This window comes from Anopheles stephensi, chromosome 3 (assembly GCF_013141755.1).
Source record: "Anopheles stephensi strain Indian chromosome 3, UCI_ANSTEP_V1.0, whole genome shotgun sequence".
Taxonomy (NCBI): Eukaryota; Metazoa; Arthropoda; class Insecta; order Diptera; family Culicidae; genus Anopheles; species Anopheles stephensi.
In genome coordinates this window covers 14,756,787-14,778,393 of record NC_050203.1, presented here as the reverse complement: position 1 = coordinate 14,778,393, position 21,607 = coordinate 14,756,787, and the positions used below count along the sequence as shown (strand labels likewise).

General features: G+C 45.2%; 1 protein-coding gene across 4 annotated transcripts in view; it reads left to right on the top strand.

Annotated features, from left to right (window-relative positions):
• Positions 1-21,607, top strand: part of LOC118514418 (protein ECT2) — a 70,586-nt gene that overhangs the window by 33,615 nt on the left and 15,364 nt on the right. For 3 of the 4 annotated variants that reach the window (XM_036061306.1, XM_036061304.1, XM_036061307.1), the window contains exons 2-3: positions 13,095-13,329; positions 20,646-20,781. In XM_036061306.1, the coding sequence (XP_035917199.1) occupies positions 13,095-13,329; positions 20,646-20,781 (371 nt within the window). The remainder of the gene's footprint in view (positions 1-13,094; positions 13,330-20,645; positions 20,782-21,607) is intronic. The other variant, XM_036061305.1, reaches the window with a different exon arrangement.

Genomic DNA, 21,607 nt, shown 5'->3' with positions numbered 1-21,607 from the left:
GTTAGAACGTCGAACGAGTGCCGTCGGGTCGGGCTGTCTGTGTGTGTGTGTGTGTGTCCCGTAATCCCTAGTGGTGTATCTACGGTTGCTGATGGAAATCTGACTTCCAGTTTGAACGCACGAGGTACAAAATTAGCCCTTTCATTACCCTACTTAATCGGGACAGCAAAGAGAACAGGCGCGTCTAAAGAGCCTTGGCCTGTGGCGTAGCTCGACGGAGGTAGCCGAGTTGTTTGCTAAATTATTGACAACCGTATTTCGAAGTCAGTAAGCCGGCGCGATTTGCCGACCGGCACACACACACACACGCACCCACACAAGTGTCTCACTAGAAGTGACAGGAAGGATCGAGTTGGCGGCAAGTGCAGCTAATGGTTTTGCGGATTCGGATGTAACACACCCCGAGTGGCGGGGCAGTAGTACGCATCAACTAGGCCAGCCAACACACAACCAGTTGGAACTAATTAACGTCAACCGGTGTGATAATTGAGCACCGGGAATATATGGGACATCCATGGGTCCGGGTGACGGACAACCGTGGGAAATGGGCGGCGATTCGGCCGTGTGGGTTCTACGGACCTAGTGCCGGAAATCTACGGGCGATGTAGGCAAAGGTGTAAACACACCACCACTACAAGAGTATCTGCTCTCCCCTGACGGGGGCCCCCTCAAAGTGCAACTCTCTGTGCGATCTTCTAGTTTCTAGCGACTCTAGTCTAGTCAGTTGTGTACCGATGCTGATGATGAGCTTGCGGTTTTTGCGGCTGCATCCGGGGACGCGTGCTATGCTACGTGCTGTTTGTACTGTACTGTGTAGCGAAGTGTCTTTTTTGTCTGTAAAGGCAAATGACTGGGGGAGCAGTTTACATGGGGATCTAATTGCCTAAGTAATGCGAATCTGCTCCTTCCCGTTGCCGTTTCATTACTAACGTAGTGCAACGTGGCGATCACGTGTATCGGAAGGTGATCGTTTGCTGTCGATGTTCTACACCAGCCCATTTCGGTGTGTTGCTTACGAGCGATTCCACACCACCAGGGAGAGCACCAGACCGCCGTTTGCCGTTTTGTACATATCCGATGCCTAAATAAATTCGCAAATATCGTCACCTTGGTTGTTATTTCGCCACTTGTTTATCTTGGAGTCGTGAGTCCAGCACACGCTCCCGGGCGCGTCAACCCAATCGGCCACAAACTCAGATTTATGTGATTGGCCTCACGATACGAGAAACGCCAACCGGACGGAAGCGGGAGGTCATATTAATAAGTATAAATTGTTGTTCGTATGGCGCGTCTCTAGCCTGTACCGTTTATTTAGACAGTAGGGGGCACCCATTCCTCCAAACACACAAGTGTTTCGCTCGATTTTGGTTGGTGGTGGCGATGATGCGCGTCGTGGTCTGTTTCTTACAATCAGAAGTGTGTGTGTGGTCGGTAAAACAACCGCATCGCATCGTGGCGACGCGAAATATCAATATTTTTGAATGGATTTGAATTCGCTTGATGTTCAATAAAGACTGCAATGATGGATGAACTGGTGCGGCTGGGATGGAGCATGATGGCGAATTGTGGTCGTTTAAGCAGCTCTTGCGACAACATTTTAAGTTCAGTCAGTCTTCTAATTGCTCTAGTCTCCCACTTAGGCAATTGTGTATAAATATTTAAAATGGTTTACTTAAAGCTAAAACGGTGCCTCCCATTCCTCTCATCTTATGCTCGCCCCAAGGCTCGTTGCTAAGTGCCTTGATAGCTATTATTAATTATAATTTATTATTTATTCTTTTTCTGACGAGCCCTCATCGTTTTTAAAACTTGTAAGCGATGGTGGGAGCTTGTGTAGAAAAGACTCTTTTTGTCTCTAGTCATCCAGCGCCCTTGGGATCATCTCCGGCCGGAAGCACAGAATGAATTTGTCATTGAGCCGTATCACCTTCTGACACTGCATAACTGGCAGATAGGATATTGTTGTTTGTTGGTAGAGAGATGAAGTTTTATTTTGACTTCAAATAAATCTACAAAAGCAAAAAGTAATCTTGCAGGTTTTATGCAATGTCTTTAGGGGAAAATGTGTGTAAAGCACTAAGACACGTGTGTGATGAAAATGAACTTGAAGTAAGAATAGCGACACTCACCGGCTAGAAAATAGAGCCTCACCATTCGCCAAACCTTGACCTCTGGTTTCAACCATCCTTTTGGCAAGAATCCCCTCAACCCGATACTCATGTTGCAGCTGAACCTGATGATCCAGAATATATATATATGTGGGGCAGTGGCAAAATAATGATGTTCCGGTTTTTAGGTCGTTAAGAGCTTCAAACTTGTTTGATGTTTTCTTTGCTTTTTTTTTCTAGCAGCAGCAGCAGCAGTCTAGATTTTCCTCCAGTAGAAGTGCATCTATTTAATCGAAAATCCAGGAACTAGTTGTACACAAGAGCACTCCACAAGGAATAATGCAAAGGCATTATCGAGAATATGTCCTAAACTGTCGCATACAAATGCTGCCACCACCGCTCCGTAGACATGGACGATGAATTATTATGTCGGGATTGCATTATGAGGTGCACAGCACACAACTGTGCAAGGGAGCGATCGAAATCTATCCCTTTTTGGAAAATGCCAGCAAACGAGCAGTAGCAGGACCTTCGTCTGTTGTGTCTTTCCGTCTTCTCATATTTCAAGCCCGATAAAACATCTTTTCCCGAAACACAGAAGCAAGTTTCTCCAGCGACGACGTTCTCTGGCGCAACCAATCTTAAAGGGATGTTGCTCAGGATTAAATTGTATCAGGTTGTAGGAAAATGGATCACTTCGTGTTTTTTGGTGCGGAGTTGTATCGCAATGCTGCGTAGTTCATCCTTCATCGGCCAGCGGAAGCGGACTGGTCAAACTGGTCACATTTTACGATGGGCAACAGCTGACGGCGAAAGGTGTTCATAAATTGTTGGCTTAGTGGTGCACGGTTTATTAGTACGGTGAATCATTTTGGGTCACATTTAGTCCGGGTTGTCGTTGGGGTTGTGTGTTCAAGTTCAAGTCAGCTAATAAGGTGGCTACCAGTTTAACATTCATGGTATGTAGTGCATTATTGACGGCGAATTTCCCCAATCAGACGCAACGTTGAGCTGCAATAAAGAATCTTGTGAGAAATTTAGAAGCGTCAGGAACCATGAAAACCCTTCGAATCGAATTCGTCGGGTAAGGCAGTACGATCCGATATTATACGCCATCGCCGATCGCCGACCATAAGCCGATCGTATATATTGATATTAGAGCGAAAAGTTCTTCGCATGCTTTATCGTTCCTCATGCAAAATGGGGGAGTTTTTGATGCGTTGTCCAGTAAATCATAGAGCGGATGCATTACATTCGATACATCACCACCGCATCGAACGAATCGGATTCGACAAGCCAAAAGCCTGACGTGGTGTGGTGGTGATGTGCTCGTTAACGGTGATACGAATGTTGCAAAACTCAGCCAGTGGTTGAAGATTTACTTCGACACCGCCGTGCTGTGCCATTCGCGTGTAGTCTACATTTAGGCGAGATGGCACAAACCCCACAAACCGTACACACTAGTAGGGAAGAAGAACCGGTCCGATAAATGCACACACGGCCTCGTTCTTTTGAACATCCTCATTGATACCCTTCCGTTGTTGCATTGTGGTCGCAGGTGTTTTGGGCTTGGGGTCGGGTATCATATGTATGTTAACATTGAATGCCCGCTCGGTGCAAGTTGCTGGCGGTGCTTAATAAGGATTTACTGCTGGTTTTGGGTTGGGACGGTTTTGTTGATGTCAGAATTGATGGGCTATCGTCGTCCCCAAGGCAACCGTATGGCGGCAGCGTTGCGCCCGTTACATGCGCTCATTATGTTCGAAGGCACTGCACGATTGGGAGGCATAATGCTGGCGTTGCGTTATTGAAGGTTGGAATATGATGCATGTAACGATGGGGTTTCTGCTGCTGGGTTTCCGATGGTTGCTGGTACTGTCAGTACAAGGTAGTTTGGTGCGGGATATATTTGATGTACTATTAGCGACTGATATGAAGGGTAGCGTGTGTTTATTTGAAGCAAGAGAGATATTTTTTTTTGCTATTTCTGGAAGGTTTTTTGGTAGTGTATGGAATTTGACAGTTAAAGAGATAAATTTGACAAGTTATAGCGCATTATATCCTGTGATTATTTCAAAGATTCGTGTTTCGGGTGAAATAGCACTATGGGCACACAACTTCAAGGATATCTTAGCGGGTTTTGTATGGCCGTAGTAGTCTCTTTGACTTTGCTTGGCCGTACCTGGCTAATCTTACTCTACATGGTCTATAAGGTGGGGTCCAATGATCGAGGTTATATTGGTGGTCTTCACAAGGCAGGGCCGTGGATCAAATCCCAAACAGACCGTCTCCCCGTACGAAGCACTGACTATCCAGCTACAGGGCAAATCAAGTCACACGAAGCTAGAAACGGCAGGGTGAGACCTTTTAAGGTTTAAATGTTAAGGAAGAAAAAGAAGAAGATTGCTAAGGTGCCATTAGGATTTGAAACCAGTCTTATCATGTGTCAAATTTTGCTCCATTACCACTAAACGATCAGGCCTTCCATAGAGAGTTACTCAACTGACAGTTAAATTAATTAAACGAAATCCCCAATGAAACCTAGCAATCTTATAATTGTCTGCCAATATAAAAAAAAAACAATATTTTTGTCCTGTTATATTTCACTCACTTGTACTTCTCTTGAGGCATACGGTCGCTTCTCCGTACCTTACCCATTATATATATATATAAAAATGAGACGCGATGACGAATGGGTGGAAAAACACTTCATGACCTTCTCACAGCAGTTCAGCATCGCTTCTTAACCTTCAGGCAAAAGGGCATCTACCGTTTTCCGGCTCACAGTAGCGGCGCACAGTGGGAAGCCTTTGAATACTTTGCTGCTATTGGTATAGAGGAAGCATTAGGTTGGCTGCTTCTGGTGTTGCTCTTCGCGTACGTCCAAGATGAGTCTGCAAAAGCAGACGATCCCATCTCCCCACCCCCCTCCCCAGAAGCTTTTTGCATTTTCCGCACGTTTTCTGTGGGATGGTGTCTTTCTTCATTTGTGCAGCTTCATCCATTTTTTTCTCTCTCTCTCTCTCTGTTTGTTATTTTGCTCCAATTTCACAACGACGAACGTGGCTGAGTTGAGTGTGTGTTCGCCTTACGGCATTGTGTTATTTTCTTAGTTCATATTTATAAATTCTTTTATCGTGTGTTTTTTTTTGTTTATGTTGTTGCAAACTTTGTTATCATATTTTGCTACATTTCCAGAGCGGGAGAAAAAAAGGTTCAAAAGGTCGTTCAGGAGTTAAATTGATCGATCGCGTTTTTATTCTGACTTCTCGGTAGGTTTAGCAATTGGCGGCATGTGAAGAGCATAATTTTCCATAACAATGAATATCAATGACTTGTTCACGTTTCCGTACCAGAAAGGGCAGAGTGAGGAAAAAAAACTTAATCAATTAATCATAATGAAAAGGGTAGCATCCCACTCCCCTTTATGAGCGAGGTCGTTGTTAATCTTCTCGAGCGAGCGAGAAAGTTCTTGAGATTTAGCTTCTCTTTGCAGCATGATAATAATAAATTTATCGCGTTGCATTAAGATGTGTATTACTCCTGTTTTTATTGCGAACAATCCTCATGGCTAAAGAATTTTCGTTCGAGTAAATATCCTCAATGGTTTGGCCTGCGTTCGTTCAACACAGCAGCTACGCTATTAGAATTCTAAGCGAAACACAAGTGACCAGCATCTTAGCGAAGGATTGGTGTGAAATTTTCATGCCTATTTTGGGTGCCACAAATCCAAATTCAAACACCGGTCAAAAGACGCCCGTTCAGTGTTTTCCCGGCACCCGGCGCTCTGACAGCATTAGCGGCTGGTGGCGGTGGTGGTGTTAGCAGCAGTAGGGATGTTTCGGTTTTGTGGGTTTTCGGTCAGATCTTTCTCGGATCGGAGCGAAATGCTGCCAAAATTGGTATTTTTGGTGTCGGTCGAAGTTCCGCATCCGGGGTACGGCAGCGAGGACGCCGACGCACGGGTAGCACCAACTTGGATTGGTTGTTTTGTCCAGTTTTGTTTTTATATCCCGGCCGTTTTCGTAGGCTCTATTGACCGTGCTTGACTAGGGGAAGGAGATTGTTGTTTTGCCAGATATATCTCCGATCGCAGCACAGTGAAAGGGGCGGTCAGGACGCGCTTGTTTACCAAAACATCCAACGGCCGCTACGTGAATTGCATCCGCGCCATCCTTCCGGTCCGGCCAGGCAAGCAAGCAAGCCGGCGGAATGTTTGCCACCGAATGCCTCCTCTGTTCAGCCCTGGAGGATCGGTTAGAGCACGCCGGTGTATATTGCCGTTGGCGAACGGGAGCGAATAATTGATGTTTGTTTATCCGACTGATAAGCAAAGTGGGACGGAAAATCTTCGCGGAGTAATTTCCTTCCCTGATGGGGTACGGTGCGGACTTGTGCCGGAGCTTTCCATCCGACCGCTTGACCAAGGGAGATTTTGCCACCCTACCGTTGCAATCTACCAAAGTCATCCCGACACAGAACCTTCTTATTGTGGTGCTGCTGCTGCTGCTGGTGCTGTGTATGAGTTTATGGAACTTTTGCTACGCTTTTCGTGAAGAAGATACTACTCACTCAGGACGTAAAGTTGTTGGCGGGTGTACCAGGAGTAGCCGCTGCATCTTTAATATTATATGGCTTTGTGATTAATCCATGACGGTTCTTCCTTCCTGTATGCTTCCCTGGTTGGGGTTACAATATTGCCTCGGTGTTCCTCCTCCTTCTTCGCTTGTGTTGTTGCTGAGCATCCCGATACTTATGTTTCGTCTTCATTACCGGGACCCGAAGTTATGGTAGTTACGGGGAAAGAAATAAAAAAAAAAGGACGTCGTCCTGTCCATTAGTGATACGCATCAGAATTATTTAGCTCCGTGATTTTTTTTTTCTTACCTGTTGTCTAACTTTGCCCACCCAGATATGACGAGAATGGGAGGGATTCTGCCGTAAAGGGACGGAAGTGAAGTTGTCCTTCTTGGTGGTTATTAGTTCAGCAACGTATTTTTATACCTGTAGCCATCTTGGGATGCTCATAAATCTTTAAAGACAATAAGCTGAATAATTTCGGTGATGTAAAGTCTTGTACGAGGGATTGTCCTTGCCCACATCTCCTCCGAAATATAGCAAAGATTTTCTAATGCATTTTAGTTATTTAGAATTTGTGAAGTTTTTGATCACAAGTCTAGCCGTTGTCCTTAAATAAATTCAACATCACCAGAGATATTTTCCAATGGTGTCTCCAGCCTAATCTGTCGCACTAATTGATTAGCGATCTTCATCGACGCGCCGGTCACCAGCATAGTAGCTTTAAACAGCTCATTATCTCTGCGGCGCATTTCATTTTGACGGAAGCCCTTAGTGAAGTTCGTTTTCTGGTCGATTTGGTTGCTTCGCCTGCGTAGGCTAATAATACTCATCATCAATCTCTTGTCCGGATAGACAAAATGGTGGTTTTCTTTCTCCCTCGGTTCGGGTCCACACAGGACAGTGTACGTGTGTGTGTGTGTATTGAATGATTTTATGGAGAAAACAGAGCTTGCCCCGATCTTCATAATAGATGAGAAGGTGTACGCGGCTATATGGGGTGTGAGGTGTGTGAAGATCCTAGATCGGTGATAGAGGAGTCCATACTTTGGGCAAAGGTAAATAACACACTCACACACATCCACAAGGGTCAAGACAGCAAATAGGGGCTTGCTGGTAGATGTGCGGGAATGGCTCTGTATCGTCCAGGCTCTCGTTGGTACCAGCATTTATGCGAAGCTGACGAGATTGCTGGAAGAATCGGAAGGAAGCTTGCAGATAAGAAAATGTCTCCCCCGGCCCCTCCCGCTTTCTGTTATCGGTCGTTGGTCCGTCACCGTTCCCTTGAGAGCATAATTTTCACATAGCTTTTCACATCCCCGCCCTGCCAAAGATTGATGTGTGCGTTGTGTTCGATTCAGCAATCTCATCGATCCAGCAGCAGGAGTACGGAGTGTAGAATGCGGAGCGCTAAAATTGGGGTATGGTGGGGCCAGAGTTCCAGGATCGATGCTTGCCATCGTTCACCAAACGTCGCCTAGTAATGTGATGTCTTCCTTTGCCGGTGTGCTAATGTGGCTCGCGAAGTTCGGGTTGGGGGTTTGGGATGTATCGCGATAACTAGTCAGCGTCTTGAGGGTCGGTGTTATCCTTCTCCTCCTTACTTGGCTCTAAGCCATGGTACGCGTACCTCGGCGTAAACCCACTACGAAATGTCACTGGGGGCACCTGCGCATCATCTCACCCCGGAACTCCGGCTGATGGTGGTGTGTGCTCTATTGTCTTGCGGCGCTGGTGGCATTCTCGCCCATCACTCTATCGACTTAGGGCGCGTCGCGTATTAATTATGCGGGTATTATTGTCCGCTTTATCACCGTGAGTTATGACATAATCAGGGGTAGGGAGATGCCTTGAAGGATGGATACGCTCGCGAACTAAATCCCAGACCCCAGACAGCTAAGGCAGGCATCCGGGCGAGTGTCGGAGAAAGTGATGGGAGTTTGGCGGGTGATGCTAAGGTAGCGCTAAGCCACGCGATGAGCAATAATAAAAACAATGTTCATCCTTCGAAGGACTCATCCGTCAAACTGCTGGTGGTGGGTCCGAAGTGGGTTTTTTGACGTGCGGATGAAGATATCGCGTCGTCCGCTATCTTTTCTTACAGGTCTACACAGCTCCACAGTGAAAAGCTTGTGAACGATTTTTTCTCCCTTTTTTATCCACGATCCCACCCGGGTGTGGTGGGTGCAAACTCTAGACATAGCCATGAATCCGATAATATTGGTTCGGTGGAACGAGGGTGTGTTATGGCCTATAGATTCTATCATAAATCATAATGTAATAGCTCAATTAATTACGCATCGTGGAGTTCGCCGCACGGTCTGATTTTTTTTGCACCGGTTATTGCCGACTTTTCTCGCCTTCGCCGGTCCGTTCCTGCTATCAACTGTTTGCTACTGCTACGATTAGCAGTTCCCGCCGTCCTCGTTCTCTCCTCAAGCTTTTCGAGGTATGATGAGGTATGAAAATCTGACCTTTCATCCACCGGGGTTTCGTGTATCATGTGAACGATCAATATTTTGGTTGCCGGTTTGGCTTGGTGGTGAGCTATTTATCTCCGAGTGGCTTTTATGTTTTTCCGTTGCGGTTTTTAGCAACGCCAATTTTGAAAAAGAAACAACGTTGTTTTGTCTTGTAGTACATGTGTTTGTTTTGCTCGCCGGGGTGAGATTGTTTTCCCTCTAATCAACCCCTAAAGGCGATTAACGCTCGCGGGATTTGCTTCAAGCAACCCGGGGATGGTGCGTGTTGTTTTGCTAACATTTAATTTACTCATCTTAAACACCACAAGCGCACACGTGGTGGGTCCTTCGTTGGATCCCATTTTTTTTCTCTCTCGCCTCTCAATTTAAAGTTTTTTCAACCTGTGCAGTTAACTCCCGCCGGTTCACATGGGATTCGGGTTTTATTCGTATGTGTCCTTTGGTCCTGTTTTTTATTCGCTTTGCTTGCTATTCTACCCAACCGTGGATCAGAAAAGTTTTTTGATTGTCCCAGATTGATGTTGAATTTATGTATGCAATTTGTTTGGTTCGTTTTCCGTGGCCTTTATCTCGTTTTTGCCAGATGGTTACCCTTAAAAGGATCGGTGCTTCCCGTGCTGGGAGGCCCTTTGTATTAAATATGGAATTAAAGTTTTTCTGCTATAATAGCTGGCACCGTTTTGTTTCCCAACACATCATGTGCTTTTGTTTAATGTAAAGGCCTTATTTGCCTATATTTGCCTATATTTGCCCATTTTACTCAATAAAGAAGCAACATATGTTTCTAATACACAGTAGTTAGTTTTCCAAATGCGTTAAGCTGATTAGTTTTTTAACCCTGTTAGCAACGTATCGTAGCATATACAAACTGGCATTAAAACTATTGCAGTGTAGTTACAACTATCCACTATAAATACCTGCTACTGTTGCACCTGCTAGGACAGATGTAAACGATAGCGTAACCCCTGGACAGGATTTAGTGATTGTTTGATATTTTAATCAGGTGTAAAATTCATTCCCAACTAACTCCTGCGCTACAAAACGTTTCACAACAAACGGTGCCCAACTAAACGGGGCCAGCCGCTCGTCTCACGGTACAGCTTATGCTTTTGTGACCGATGGTGCTGGCTTTAGTACAGTTTTCCAGGCTGGCCTAGCAGCCAAAGCTGCTGCTGCTGCTCCCAAAAGTCCCGGCTTGATGTTGTGTTATCCTACTGGCAGCTTTCGAATCGAGGGTTCTCCCGTACCCTCCGTACGGTCACGATGGTGTTGTTGATTGAACGCACAATTTGTGTAATCGGATTTAGATCAAAATCGAATTAATTGAATGCGGGTCCCTAATCATCATCCGCCACCAGGACCACTGCTACGACTATGATGCTCTCGCTCTCATGCGGTGTGTCTGGCAAATGGCTTTCTACCCTGCTGGCTGCCGCCCTGGCGGTATCGAAATAACGGGCACGGGAAAGCCGCCACAGTAACGGATTCCCGGAACATGATGGAGCCCGCTGGAAAGGTGTGCGAAACTGTTTTACTACAAACAGTCTGCTTGCTTGGGACCGGAATTTTCCTCCAATCTGTTAGCTGCCGGTGTGTGATGTGAACGATGGGATATAATGCTGGGTCGAATCGTGGCATTTTCCCTCCGTGTTTGGCTTCTGTGTTTGGTGAAAATGGTGCGCTATCTCTCCCGGTGAAGCGTTTTCTCCGGCTCGCGAGATCCGTGGCCTTGTTATCGGTTGACCCCTACCCTAGTGGGTAGCGTAGTAGCAGGGCTGTCGCTTCTGATTGGTTCGTTGGTTTGGTTGGAAAATTGCTTCCGTAAAATGGCCGTTGTTAGCGAAATCAATTTATTAGGTGAGCAGAAGAAGATTAAAAGTGGGTTCATTTGACGCATATACACTCGCCAACCCGGGGTTTGGGGGGGGGTGGGGGGGGGGGGGGGTACCGTTACGCACGGGCTATCCCAAAACTCTGATCCAACTTTGCGAGCGGATCGGCTGGGTGGATAAGATTGATTTTGATGGAATTGGTTTGTCGTTCAAGGTTGTTTTTTTGGTGGTGGTACCTGTCAGGATACGGTAAAGCTGAAGTGTTTGTGATAAAGATTGTTTGGGAGGAATGGGAATTCGTCCGAAAAACATGTTTTGGGGATAAAGATTTGTTTTTTTTTTGCTGCAACGTTGATAGCCCCGCGCCAAACACATCCAAGAGCATTAGAGAATGTTGACCAGCAATGATGGTGGAGAAGTTGGTTTTTCGGCGGTGTTGGCTTTAGGATTTAGTTATCCAATATGTACTAAAAATAGAATTATAAATTAAGCTAGAACGATGTCAAGTATAGGATTAAGTTTTGAGCACTTGGCGGTTTAGAACTGCATGAGTTGAGCTAATCGTCTGATTTGTAACCACCCCTAAGATTGTTGCAACGGCTTCAAAATCAAATTGCGCCCTAAAGTATGCAATTTACTGTATTGTACAACTGTAGGAGTTTTACCACTTGTACAACGGCAGTCAATTATTTACTTTTCACCCTGTTTTCTACCTCATCCACGTTACAATAAAATATGTATAGCAAACGATTAAATGCACACCAGCTGATTATATGCGGCACGTTTACCCGTTAGCACGTGTCTGTTTTCAACAAGCTAATTAATTTATTGAATTACATTTGAGTCACGTAATGTGTAACCTGCTTCGGGTTGCGACTGCAACCAGACCCTGCAATCATGTATGTGTGTTTGTGTGCTGCGGTGGTGTGTTTTGTCGGTTTCAGCAATAAGTGGGTGGCAATCCAAACGGCATTACCGTCTATTGAACTGCAAATAAAATGAACTGACGCTGGGTGTTGTGCTGCTACATAATCGATATGGCCGGTTGGCAGGTGCAGGAGCAGCTAGTGTTGCCCGCTGTTAACTGAATCTAAATGATCCTGTTTGATGTTTATGAAGAGACGCAACGCACAAGTGGAACATTGTTGGATAATTAAGTGCTGCAAATTGTTCACATGTGGCCCGAGTGTTGCAAATGCAGCCTTTTATTGCTCGTGACGTTGCAATTGGTGCTGGCAGTTTATCTACATTTGGTTTTAAAGTTGAGCAGATTGGTTGGTAGGTCGGTGGATGTATCGGTTATTGAGGTAAAATGTGTGCTAAGTGGTGTCTTAAAGAAGAATGTTTGGCTTGAAGCTGAAAGAAGTGCCGCGCGGGACATAATTATAATTAATGAATTACAAACACGACTATCAATCATCTATCCCTTTTGTCCCGAGCGACAAAGGGGAAAAGGTTATTCAGCAATGAAAAGGAAGAAAACTCCTTGCTACGAATTTTCGCTGGTTAGCAAGTTCTGCTTTGTAATAAAGTAATGCGTTTCTTTACTACCGTCGTGTCAGGATGTCTACCTCTTTGGGGAATATGAATGATGATGGGATGATGGGTGGCGAGGTATCTGTTGGCAGAGCTGAGGCTTTTCTCCAACCCCCGCCAACTTCAAGGAGCAGAGCCGATGTGCGCTAGATAAAAGGAAGCAGCGGAAATGAAAAGCTTTAAGCTTTCGGGTTCGGCTTACCGAAACGATCGTAATTAATGAGGTCTTTGGCATTTCGGCTCGTTCGCACTTGCGTCATTTTTATGTACATTTCTTCTGGCCCTTTCGACGAATGTCACACCAGGATGGTGGAGACATCGAAGCAAGACGTAACGACGACCTCCTCACGGCCGAACTGTCACGAAGCCCCCTCACGAAGCGACACAAACACACACACACACGTACAAACCTCTGCTTGACGGATGGAGCGAACCGTGGCTTCCCTTATCTTGGGAACAGTGCGCCTCCGACAACACATTAACTGCCATTTTGCACAATCGTTAACCGTTCCATTCCAACACTTACGATGGTTTTTGTCCGCCTTCTCTTTCCACAGCAGCGATGTCAGTATCAACGTCACCATCAACGCCGGAAATGACTCGGATCTGTCTGGTGGGTCCGGCCGCACAGGATGCGGCAACGCTGGCAGCGGCCCAAAGCCTCAAACTGCCGATCGTGACTTCCGACACCGGTGCCGAGTACATCGGGGATGATGACAGCATCAGTACGGTGTTCGTGCTGAACGACTTCGAAGGCCCAGTTTACGACGCAATCTATAAAGCCAAGCAAAGGTAAGGGTGGGTTTCGGGGGCGGGTGGGGGCGCTCAGTATCGATATGCAATCGGGTCGCATTAGTGTGAGGCCGCGTGTGCACGCGCGGATCTTTAACGGGTTTATTAAAGCTAACGGAGTGACGGAGGCCATATTTCTTAACTGTTATGGGTCGTCTCGCGAACGCGGTGCGAATGTGGGTGCGGTGGTCGAGTACGGGAAGGTGAACAGCACCATTTAAAGATACCATCTCTGGGAGAGGGAAATTGCTCGATGTCGAACCTGTCGAATTATTCGGGCGAACCGTTTTTTTTTTTCAGGATATGGTTTTAATTTATGCTGTCGTGAAAAATACACTTCGCCCTGTTTAATGGGAGCGCATTTGCGTTCGAGATGAATGTGCTTTAAAAAACATTAAATTTCTCCCATTGTAGGAGTTTTAAGGATCAAAGTGGTTGAGTTAAGATCAGAGATGGATAGAATTTTACTAGCAAGAGCTATATGGGGTTTTATTTAATTTTTATTGTATTTTGATGAAATTGTTGCTATCACTAATTTGCTAATTTATGCTTGTACATTTTCTAACCATGTTCCTCAAAATTTTTCAAATTCCCCGCAACAAACTTAAATATTCTATTGTGTAGATGAGCGTTGAAAGAAAGAGCCATGTAAAGCTCATTGCATAACTTTAGGCGCTTTATTCAAAATGAAACTTTTAACGGTTATCGCCAACGTTACACCAGTAGCAATTGAAATGCAATTATTCACAAATACTTCTGACAATCGCGCCCTACGAATGGGATACTATGCAAAAAAACACGATATTCTCACAATAAACTACACTCTCTATTTGTACCCATCGATTACTAGGAACGATAAGTGGGCAAACAAAAAAAAAAAGGCCATCCAAATAGACATCCACTTTCATTTGTTTTGTGTAGACCATGTGAGCCCCGCCGAGGCGTCGTATTTGCCCGGATGCTGTCAATTACGCAGCCGGTGTCGGGTAGGCAGGGAAGCGATTCGTAACAACCCGTTTTCCACTTAGCTTTTTCCACTTCATTGCGTGAAGATTCAATTTGTCGAAAACGATAAAATCGGATTTTGTAACGATCTATTTCTCGTCCCGAGCTTCGACGAGGCGCCACCGTCCCGGTCGATGAAATCGACCGATGGAGATGTATGAAGAATGGGGTAAAATTTAATGTAGTCCGGCAATAAATATTTAGTGTGTATGTGCAATATCCGTGCGCTTGGCCGAAGCGACGCTCAGCAGCGCGACGCGTGAGAAGGATACAACAGCATCTCACCCCACAACGCTCGGCAGCTCGGTGTAAAAAGCTAGAGGATGTGTAGTTTATATTAGTAGTGTGTGTACGGAGTTGGTTACTGATCTGATCGACACCGATATCGTTGTTTCCTAACGCCATTGCATCCATTTCCCGCTATTTCCATTTATGTTCGGTTTGTTTTTCCACCACGCTCGGATATGGCGGAAAAGTATGAATATAAAGGGTTCTTTCGCTGCATAACAAATGTGAATCATGAACCAGCTAAAGCTGAATTGGCAGTGGGAAGGATGAGCTTCGAGGTCCGACGGAAGGGAACGCTCGTTCTAAACTAAATTATCAATGGAAAAGCTTTTTCCGCTACTTGTTTCGGTGCCGCCTTTTTGCCGCTCCGGGGACAAAACTCTCTTTTCCGCTGGATGCGATCATAATCGTATCAGTGAAAATATGTCATGGAAGTCGGGCATTAGATTTTATGTAGCATGAAATCGTTCATAAAATCACCACCAGCCACCAGGAAGAAGCAGTCGCCACCGTCCTCCTTTTTTTAACTGCCCCACACAAAACTGACGGATGTACGTTGAGTGATGGGAGCAAAAAGGCTTAAGGAGAGCGTGTGGCCGGGCCAAGTGGGGCTTCAATTTATTGGACTGCTATAAATGCTGATGGTGGCGGCGGTGTGTGTGTAGTACTCGTGGATCCTTCTAGTTTATGTTTTTGATGAATTTGTGCTTAATTTTATGAGCAAATAATGCTAATTTTCAGAGCAGTTGAGCAAGAACCCGGGGTCGGTTTTATGATGAGGCTATTAGCAGCATCCGAATGTCCACGAGAACATTGGAAAAAGCGAATGTCTTTTTGTTTTTTTTAGCTAGTGATAACACGAAAGTTTCCTTTTTGTTTCGGCTGTATTAAAAACATATGTAAGTCATTTTGAGGTTGGTCCCTTTTGACTGATTCCCCGTGATATAAGATACATGAACCGAAAAGATACAATGTTTAGGCAGTCACACATAGCTTGCAATCGTTTGGCCAATTTTAGTTTCAGGTAAAGTTGAATGATTCATGTTTGAGTTTAATGGTGTGGCGGTTATGTGAAAGCCACAAATAGAAGACCACGTTCTAAGATTTATAGCCGTAGGGGTTTTGTTGGTTATTTTGAATGTAGGTTTGATTTACACGTGCCCATTGTTTCCGAGTAATGCACGTGCGGCACCTCAGAAAACCCGGTAGATACCTGTGGGAAAATTAATTATAAATGTTGGAAAACTGGGAAAAGTATAGCCTCTAGGCCACCGTCGACGTAAAAGCCTATTTAAACATTGTGAATGGAATCGGAGCTCCAGTGAAACACGTTTACACACTTCATTCGAAATAAAGTTGCACTGATGATAAGGAAACAGTATCAACGTCTGAATTATGGAAAAAAGATATTTGAAAACTCCATGTTTGTTAAATTTTTGGGTATTTTGAAAGCATTTCCGAAACGATATATTTAGATCCGTCATGGTTTTAATGTGAACAAGCGCCGGAAAGTATGCAATATGTTTGTTATGTTTTGGTTGTCGTACCAAGAGTGTATGTTGCATATTTTTAGGCGCAATGGGATTCAGCGCAAAATTCAAAGAACTTACCTCGAAGGAAAAACTCAGGAATAAACAAGAAACAGAAGAATCCTGGTCTGTATTATGGTTGGCATCGGATAATACGACTTGAATCGCTAGGTTGGTCATATATCAGTATCAGGTACATTATAAATACAAATCTGGTTAACTGCTCACCGATCCATCAAGGTTCAAAATAACCTAGACTGTTGCAAACGCGTAAGTTAAACACACTGAACCGTTTTTACGAGACATCGTTCAGGTATGATCGTTCCAAATATAGTACGGCACACCGGTGGAAAGATAGTCGGTTCCCATCGTTCGAGAGAGTTTGTGGTTTCTGATGGTAGTGCTCGACAGTATCAAAAAATAATGGATGCCTCATCGAACATTTTGGTTAACCTTTCGATAGCAATATGGAGACAGCAACCATCCCTGTGCGTGTTGTTGTCCGTATACCGAGGCGCGATCTGGCATCATTATGATACTCACGTCACCAATAAAAGCTATAAAATAACAATATCAATTTCTACTAACCCCGTGCACTCGCAAACTTTGCCCGAGACACAGAGAGAGAGAGAGAGAGAGAGAGAGAGAGAGAGGCACGCTATACGATAGCGTGGCGGTCGGTCGATAGGAAGGGCGTGTGTGTTTCGAAAGCATCCACCAACCATAAACGTTAACCAAATCCTTACAAGTAGTACTGGATATCCTTTACCACCGAAACAGCTGTTGCGTTCTGTCCGTGCTCAGTTAAGCTGAAGTTAGGTACCTTAGAGCTTTTCCGATATGTCTGTGTGCTCTGGGAAGAAGCGCCCCAATATCGAAACGAATATTTTCTAGTTTCTTTGCTCCATACTGATGCCCTTCAGTGGAAGTTGACGTCAGCGGTTTGGTACAGATCCACAATTAACTTTATAGTGCCCCATAAATGACAGAGTTGTTGTGAAAGGGTTGGTTCGGTTGAAGAGTGGCTTTCGGTCCCGTGTGGAGTGTTTCCAAGTGCACCTATTTTACTATTCAGGTTCCGCATCTCCAACTCATCTATTTGGTAGTGCGGAAAATAAAACCCCACTCCCACAACCCTTCCGCACAGTAGTGCTCCGACTTCTAATGTGATTAGATGGTGCAATTTTCTTCCTCGGCGGCAGCCTAGAGCTTGCTACAAAATGAAGATAATGACCATCTTTAAAGCGATAAAGACAATGCCGGTCCTTGGAAAGAAATAATCGAAGCATACGATTGCGATTGCCGTCTGTTGGGCCAATTATCCCAGTTTTAACTCTGGTCAGTTCTGCTCGAGAGGATTGCAAAGATATTGTTAAGTCTTTTCACCAGCAAACGCTACGCTCGGGCTAGATCTCTAACAAACCACTCACACAAGACATCTGTCGATGCCGGTTGGCTTCTTTGCACCGATCTCGAGTGTATAGTGTAGAGAACTGTGGGAGTGGTTTATTGTTTTCAAAATCCGTTACCGTTCTGATGAACGAGGGGGAATCCTCGGGACGGTTAAGAGTAGCGGGACGTTTCAAAGTCAAGCCGCCATCACTTCTCCACCATCACCACACGTACCCACGACCCGTTTTGCTGACGTTTTTAAATGAGCCGTCAAGACTTCATCACAAACCACAAACTGTGAAGTCGTCGGTTTTTTAAGGTCCGAACAGAACGGAAAGGATGGATTTTTTTTTTGCTGTAGTTCCGCTTATTCTATAAATCAGAAGCATTTTAAGCTATAGTTGAAAACTGATAGAGACTTCAGTTAGGGGAAAGAAGCACAGGGAAGAAAGCGAATCTCACCAACATGGTTGCTGCCTCTGTGTCCGGCAGGCTCAAAACCACAGACATTTCCTCCGAGTCCATGGAGGAGCGTTTTGGTTTCCGGGGGGCGACAGGTGGCGAGATGATGGCAGTGGGCGGAACTAGGAAGGCTTAAAGATGCTTTGTGTTACCTTAGAACCGTGATAGAGTTTTGGTCCCCATGTGTGTGTGTGTGTTAAACTGCAGGGACTGAGGTGCATTGAAATTTAAACTCTTTTAAGAGTGATCCATCAGCCCTGGTCAAGACCCTGGCACAGGAACGCCGAAGAAGGTGTTGAGCGCTGTTTAATATCGTATGAAAGTTAAAGCGAGGAGCAAAAAAAAAAACTCTGCTCTCTGCACGGTTGACCACAAGCATCGAGGTTGAGATGCAACCTATCGTGCTGTACTTCACCTTCACTATGGCCAGGTTCGATCGCTGGTGAGGATCAAACGCGGGCAACAGTAGGGCCAGGTCAGGGAGAGGTGTGCAAACATGAAAACCCTATGTTCTAGATCCGAGGGCCGTTGAATGCTTCTTTTTAAGCTCGACTATCACTCTCCCTCTTCCATCGTGTACCGTTCGGTTTAAACAAAAGGCAACAAAACGGACCGCTTTTCCAATGAATCGATTTTCCCATAGGCTATTGAGAGGTTGTCCGTTTTTTTTCTCTCTCTGTCAGGCTCTACCTATATATAGGGGATTTTTCATGCTCGTGTTGTTCAATGTCCACAAAGGAAAGATGGATGGAGAAAGGAACAAAAAAGAACTATAAAAGAAAACAATTTTCCAACCCATTTTCTTGCAATTCTTACCGGAGTTCCGCTCGATGAAGTAGTTTTCTTTCTTGACCCGGATCCTCCCATTCCCCCCCCCCCCCCTTCCTTTGGAGTTCTTTTGCGATGAGATCAGACCGAGCGTGCGTTTGCATCACCTCCTCCAGTGGGGCCGTTTTCTTCCCCCTTTACTTACCCCTCCATCGGGCCATGTTCGGTTAGAGAATTTGAGGCAAGAGTTGTGAAAATGTGCTGAGTGAAATAATGACAATGAAGCGTTAGTTTCTCGACGACCCTGCGTCTTCAACCCTCCCAGTCACCCAGTGTGTGTGTGCGCTAAAGAGACTGATGATGCTCCGGTGAATCATCATAGTTTTTTAATTATCCTGCTCGCCCTTCGCAGCAGGGTTTTTGCTTTCGTGTGTTTTTTTCTTCTTCTTTCAATTTTCCAAGCCTCGTTTGCCTCGCTTTTCCAACGTTTTACCGCAAGAAAGATGTCGGTTTTTTACCGCAGCTCATTAGTGCCTTTGCACATCGTCTTCTCGCAGGAGGAGGACTGAGCTGGAGACGTGTCCTCCGACCTGCCCTCTTCGGTGTTGCTCTGCTCCGGTACGAAAGGATATCGCAGCGCCCGGTGGTGGACATAGCTTTTCCTTTGCTGGCACTGTGAAGAAGACCAACTAGTTTCGTGAAGGTGATAGCCACAAAGCATCACATCGCCGTGTTATCCACCCAGGAGGGACCAATTGTTGGAAGCTGTTTTCTTGAACTATTTTGTATAAGATCGCTAAAAACTGTAACAAACCATGTTTCTTTATGCATTTCCCTAGAGAAAATGCACTTTTGTTTCTTGTACGCTGATTAATTATCTCACCTCAGTTGGTGTTTTGACCTTTCTCCCGGCAAGTACTTTCCGATGGTACGAATTAAAGAAAACCCCCCTAAAACACACACATTTTTGCTTACAAATGAATTTCCACTTGTCCGGCTTTTTTTTGTTTAAATCTATTTTCCCAAAGGTAACAAGCTTGTCGTCCCTTTCCATCTATCTTGAAGCACAATGTGATGGCTTGAAAAGGGTAGATCGGAAAAGGTTTCTTTTTTGTTTTTATTTCTCTGTGTGCGTTATTTTTGCAAGACAAGCGGCTCCCACTGTCTCCCGTTCCCGTTGCTCCTCTCTCCCATTGCCGGATCTGTTTGCAGTGGTGTATTGGTTTGCCCGCTGGGAAGGAAAGGTGGAAAGTCTTTCTTCCACCGAAAGAAAATGGACCTTGTTTGTAGAGGGTTTTCTGACGATCGGACGCTGGGACACTAGGACACGATGGGAAGGGTTTGGGAGCAAAAGAGAAAGCAAAATAGAGCGAAACAAAGACAAACCTCAAGGATCGAGAACGGGAAAAAGTTGTACTAATATTTGATTTTAATGAAGATGCTTGTGCTGAAAAGTTTGCACCAATTTGGGGTTTTGCTTGTGGGTTTTGGGAGCGGGCCGGGTCGAGAAAGGATAGAATCGTTGACCGAGTGGTGATGCTCCGATTTCAAAAGCACTGAGCAGGTCACATGGGGCTTTGGGCAAAAGTTCGATCGTAGTGTCGTCCTGGTGAAAAAGTTGAGGACGAATAGCTGCGAAATAGTTGCAAAGAGTTGGATTGTTTTTTTTCCTACGGAAAAGAAAAATAATTCTCTTTTCTCCTACCAATTTGTCTGTCCTTGTTTGTTGTTGTGTTAATTGCTTTATTTTGAGTTAAGTTTGGACTGTCTCTCTCTCTCGTGTGTAATCCAACAATGTGTGGTGTACTAATTGATTTTTCTTATCTTCTTTTCTCTCTCTCTCTCTCTCTCTCTCTCTCTCTCCATTTGCAGAATTCTTGGACCACCGGCCTTACAGCAGGCTGTAAGATTTAGTGAAGGATTGGTGTGGAACAACCGGCCCATATACAACTACTGCATGCGTGGCGTCATTACATGCTTCACCGGCATCCGGAAGAAAGATGAGCTGGTAAGCATTTCCTCTGTCGTTAACGGGGTCGTTGTCTGTTTACGTTTGACCGTTGAAAAGATATCTCTCACACACAATCCTCCTCTAAAATAACTGGCCGGCGGAACATTCAGGAAAATCAATGATGGAAGAGGTTTCATTAGGTTTGCCTAAAGCTTGATTAGGTCGTTTGTAAAGGGGGGTGTGTGTGTTTGTGTGTGTGTGGGAAAAATTGGCAGGGTTAAAGCAAATTGAGCCTCCAACTAACTAGGTCCCCCATGCTGCACCTCGCTCAAGCATCGGAAAGAACCAGCAATTACCCTTTCATTATTGAATTTAGTTCGTGCCGTGCCGTGACGACGGTGCGGGATATGAAGCTTTGTTGGAACAGTTCATCCCTTTGCTGTGTTCATCCTTGTGCTAAACCTTGACAAATGATGTAAGGTCAGCTGGAATGAGAGGGGAACAGGGGAAAGACGGGAAAGGAGGGACGGATGCTTACAATCGATGGTCGATCAGAACTGCAGAACTTGGCCACAATTTGTCCCCGCCGGATTCTGTACACATCCCCGGTACACGTGAACTATATCATCCCCTGCTTTAGGTGGTGATGTGGCTGATGATGGTTTCCTTCAACACCGAAAGGGAAACAATTTTGCATAATTTCCCTTTATTCATCGTTTGCGGGAAATCAGTTGGACCGGCTTCCAGAATCCAAAGGATGCTTCTTCGTGAATCTCCCGAAGCGTCCGCCGGCTTCCGTTTGCTTGAAGAAAATGTGCAAACAGATGAGGTTAGTGGCGGACGCGCCGCAGACACAGAGACCTTCCACGGTTTCGTAGGCTTT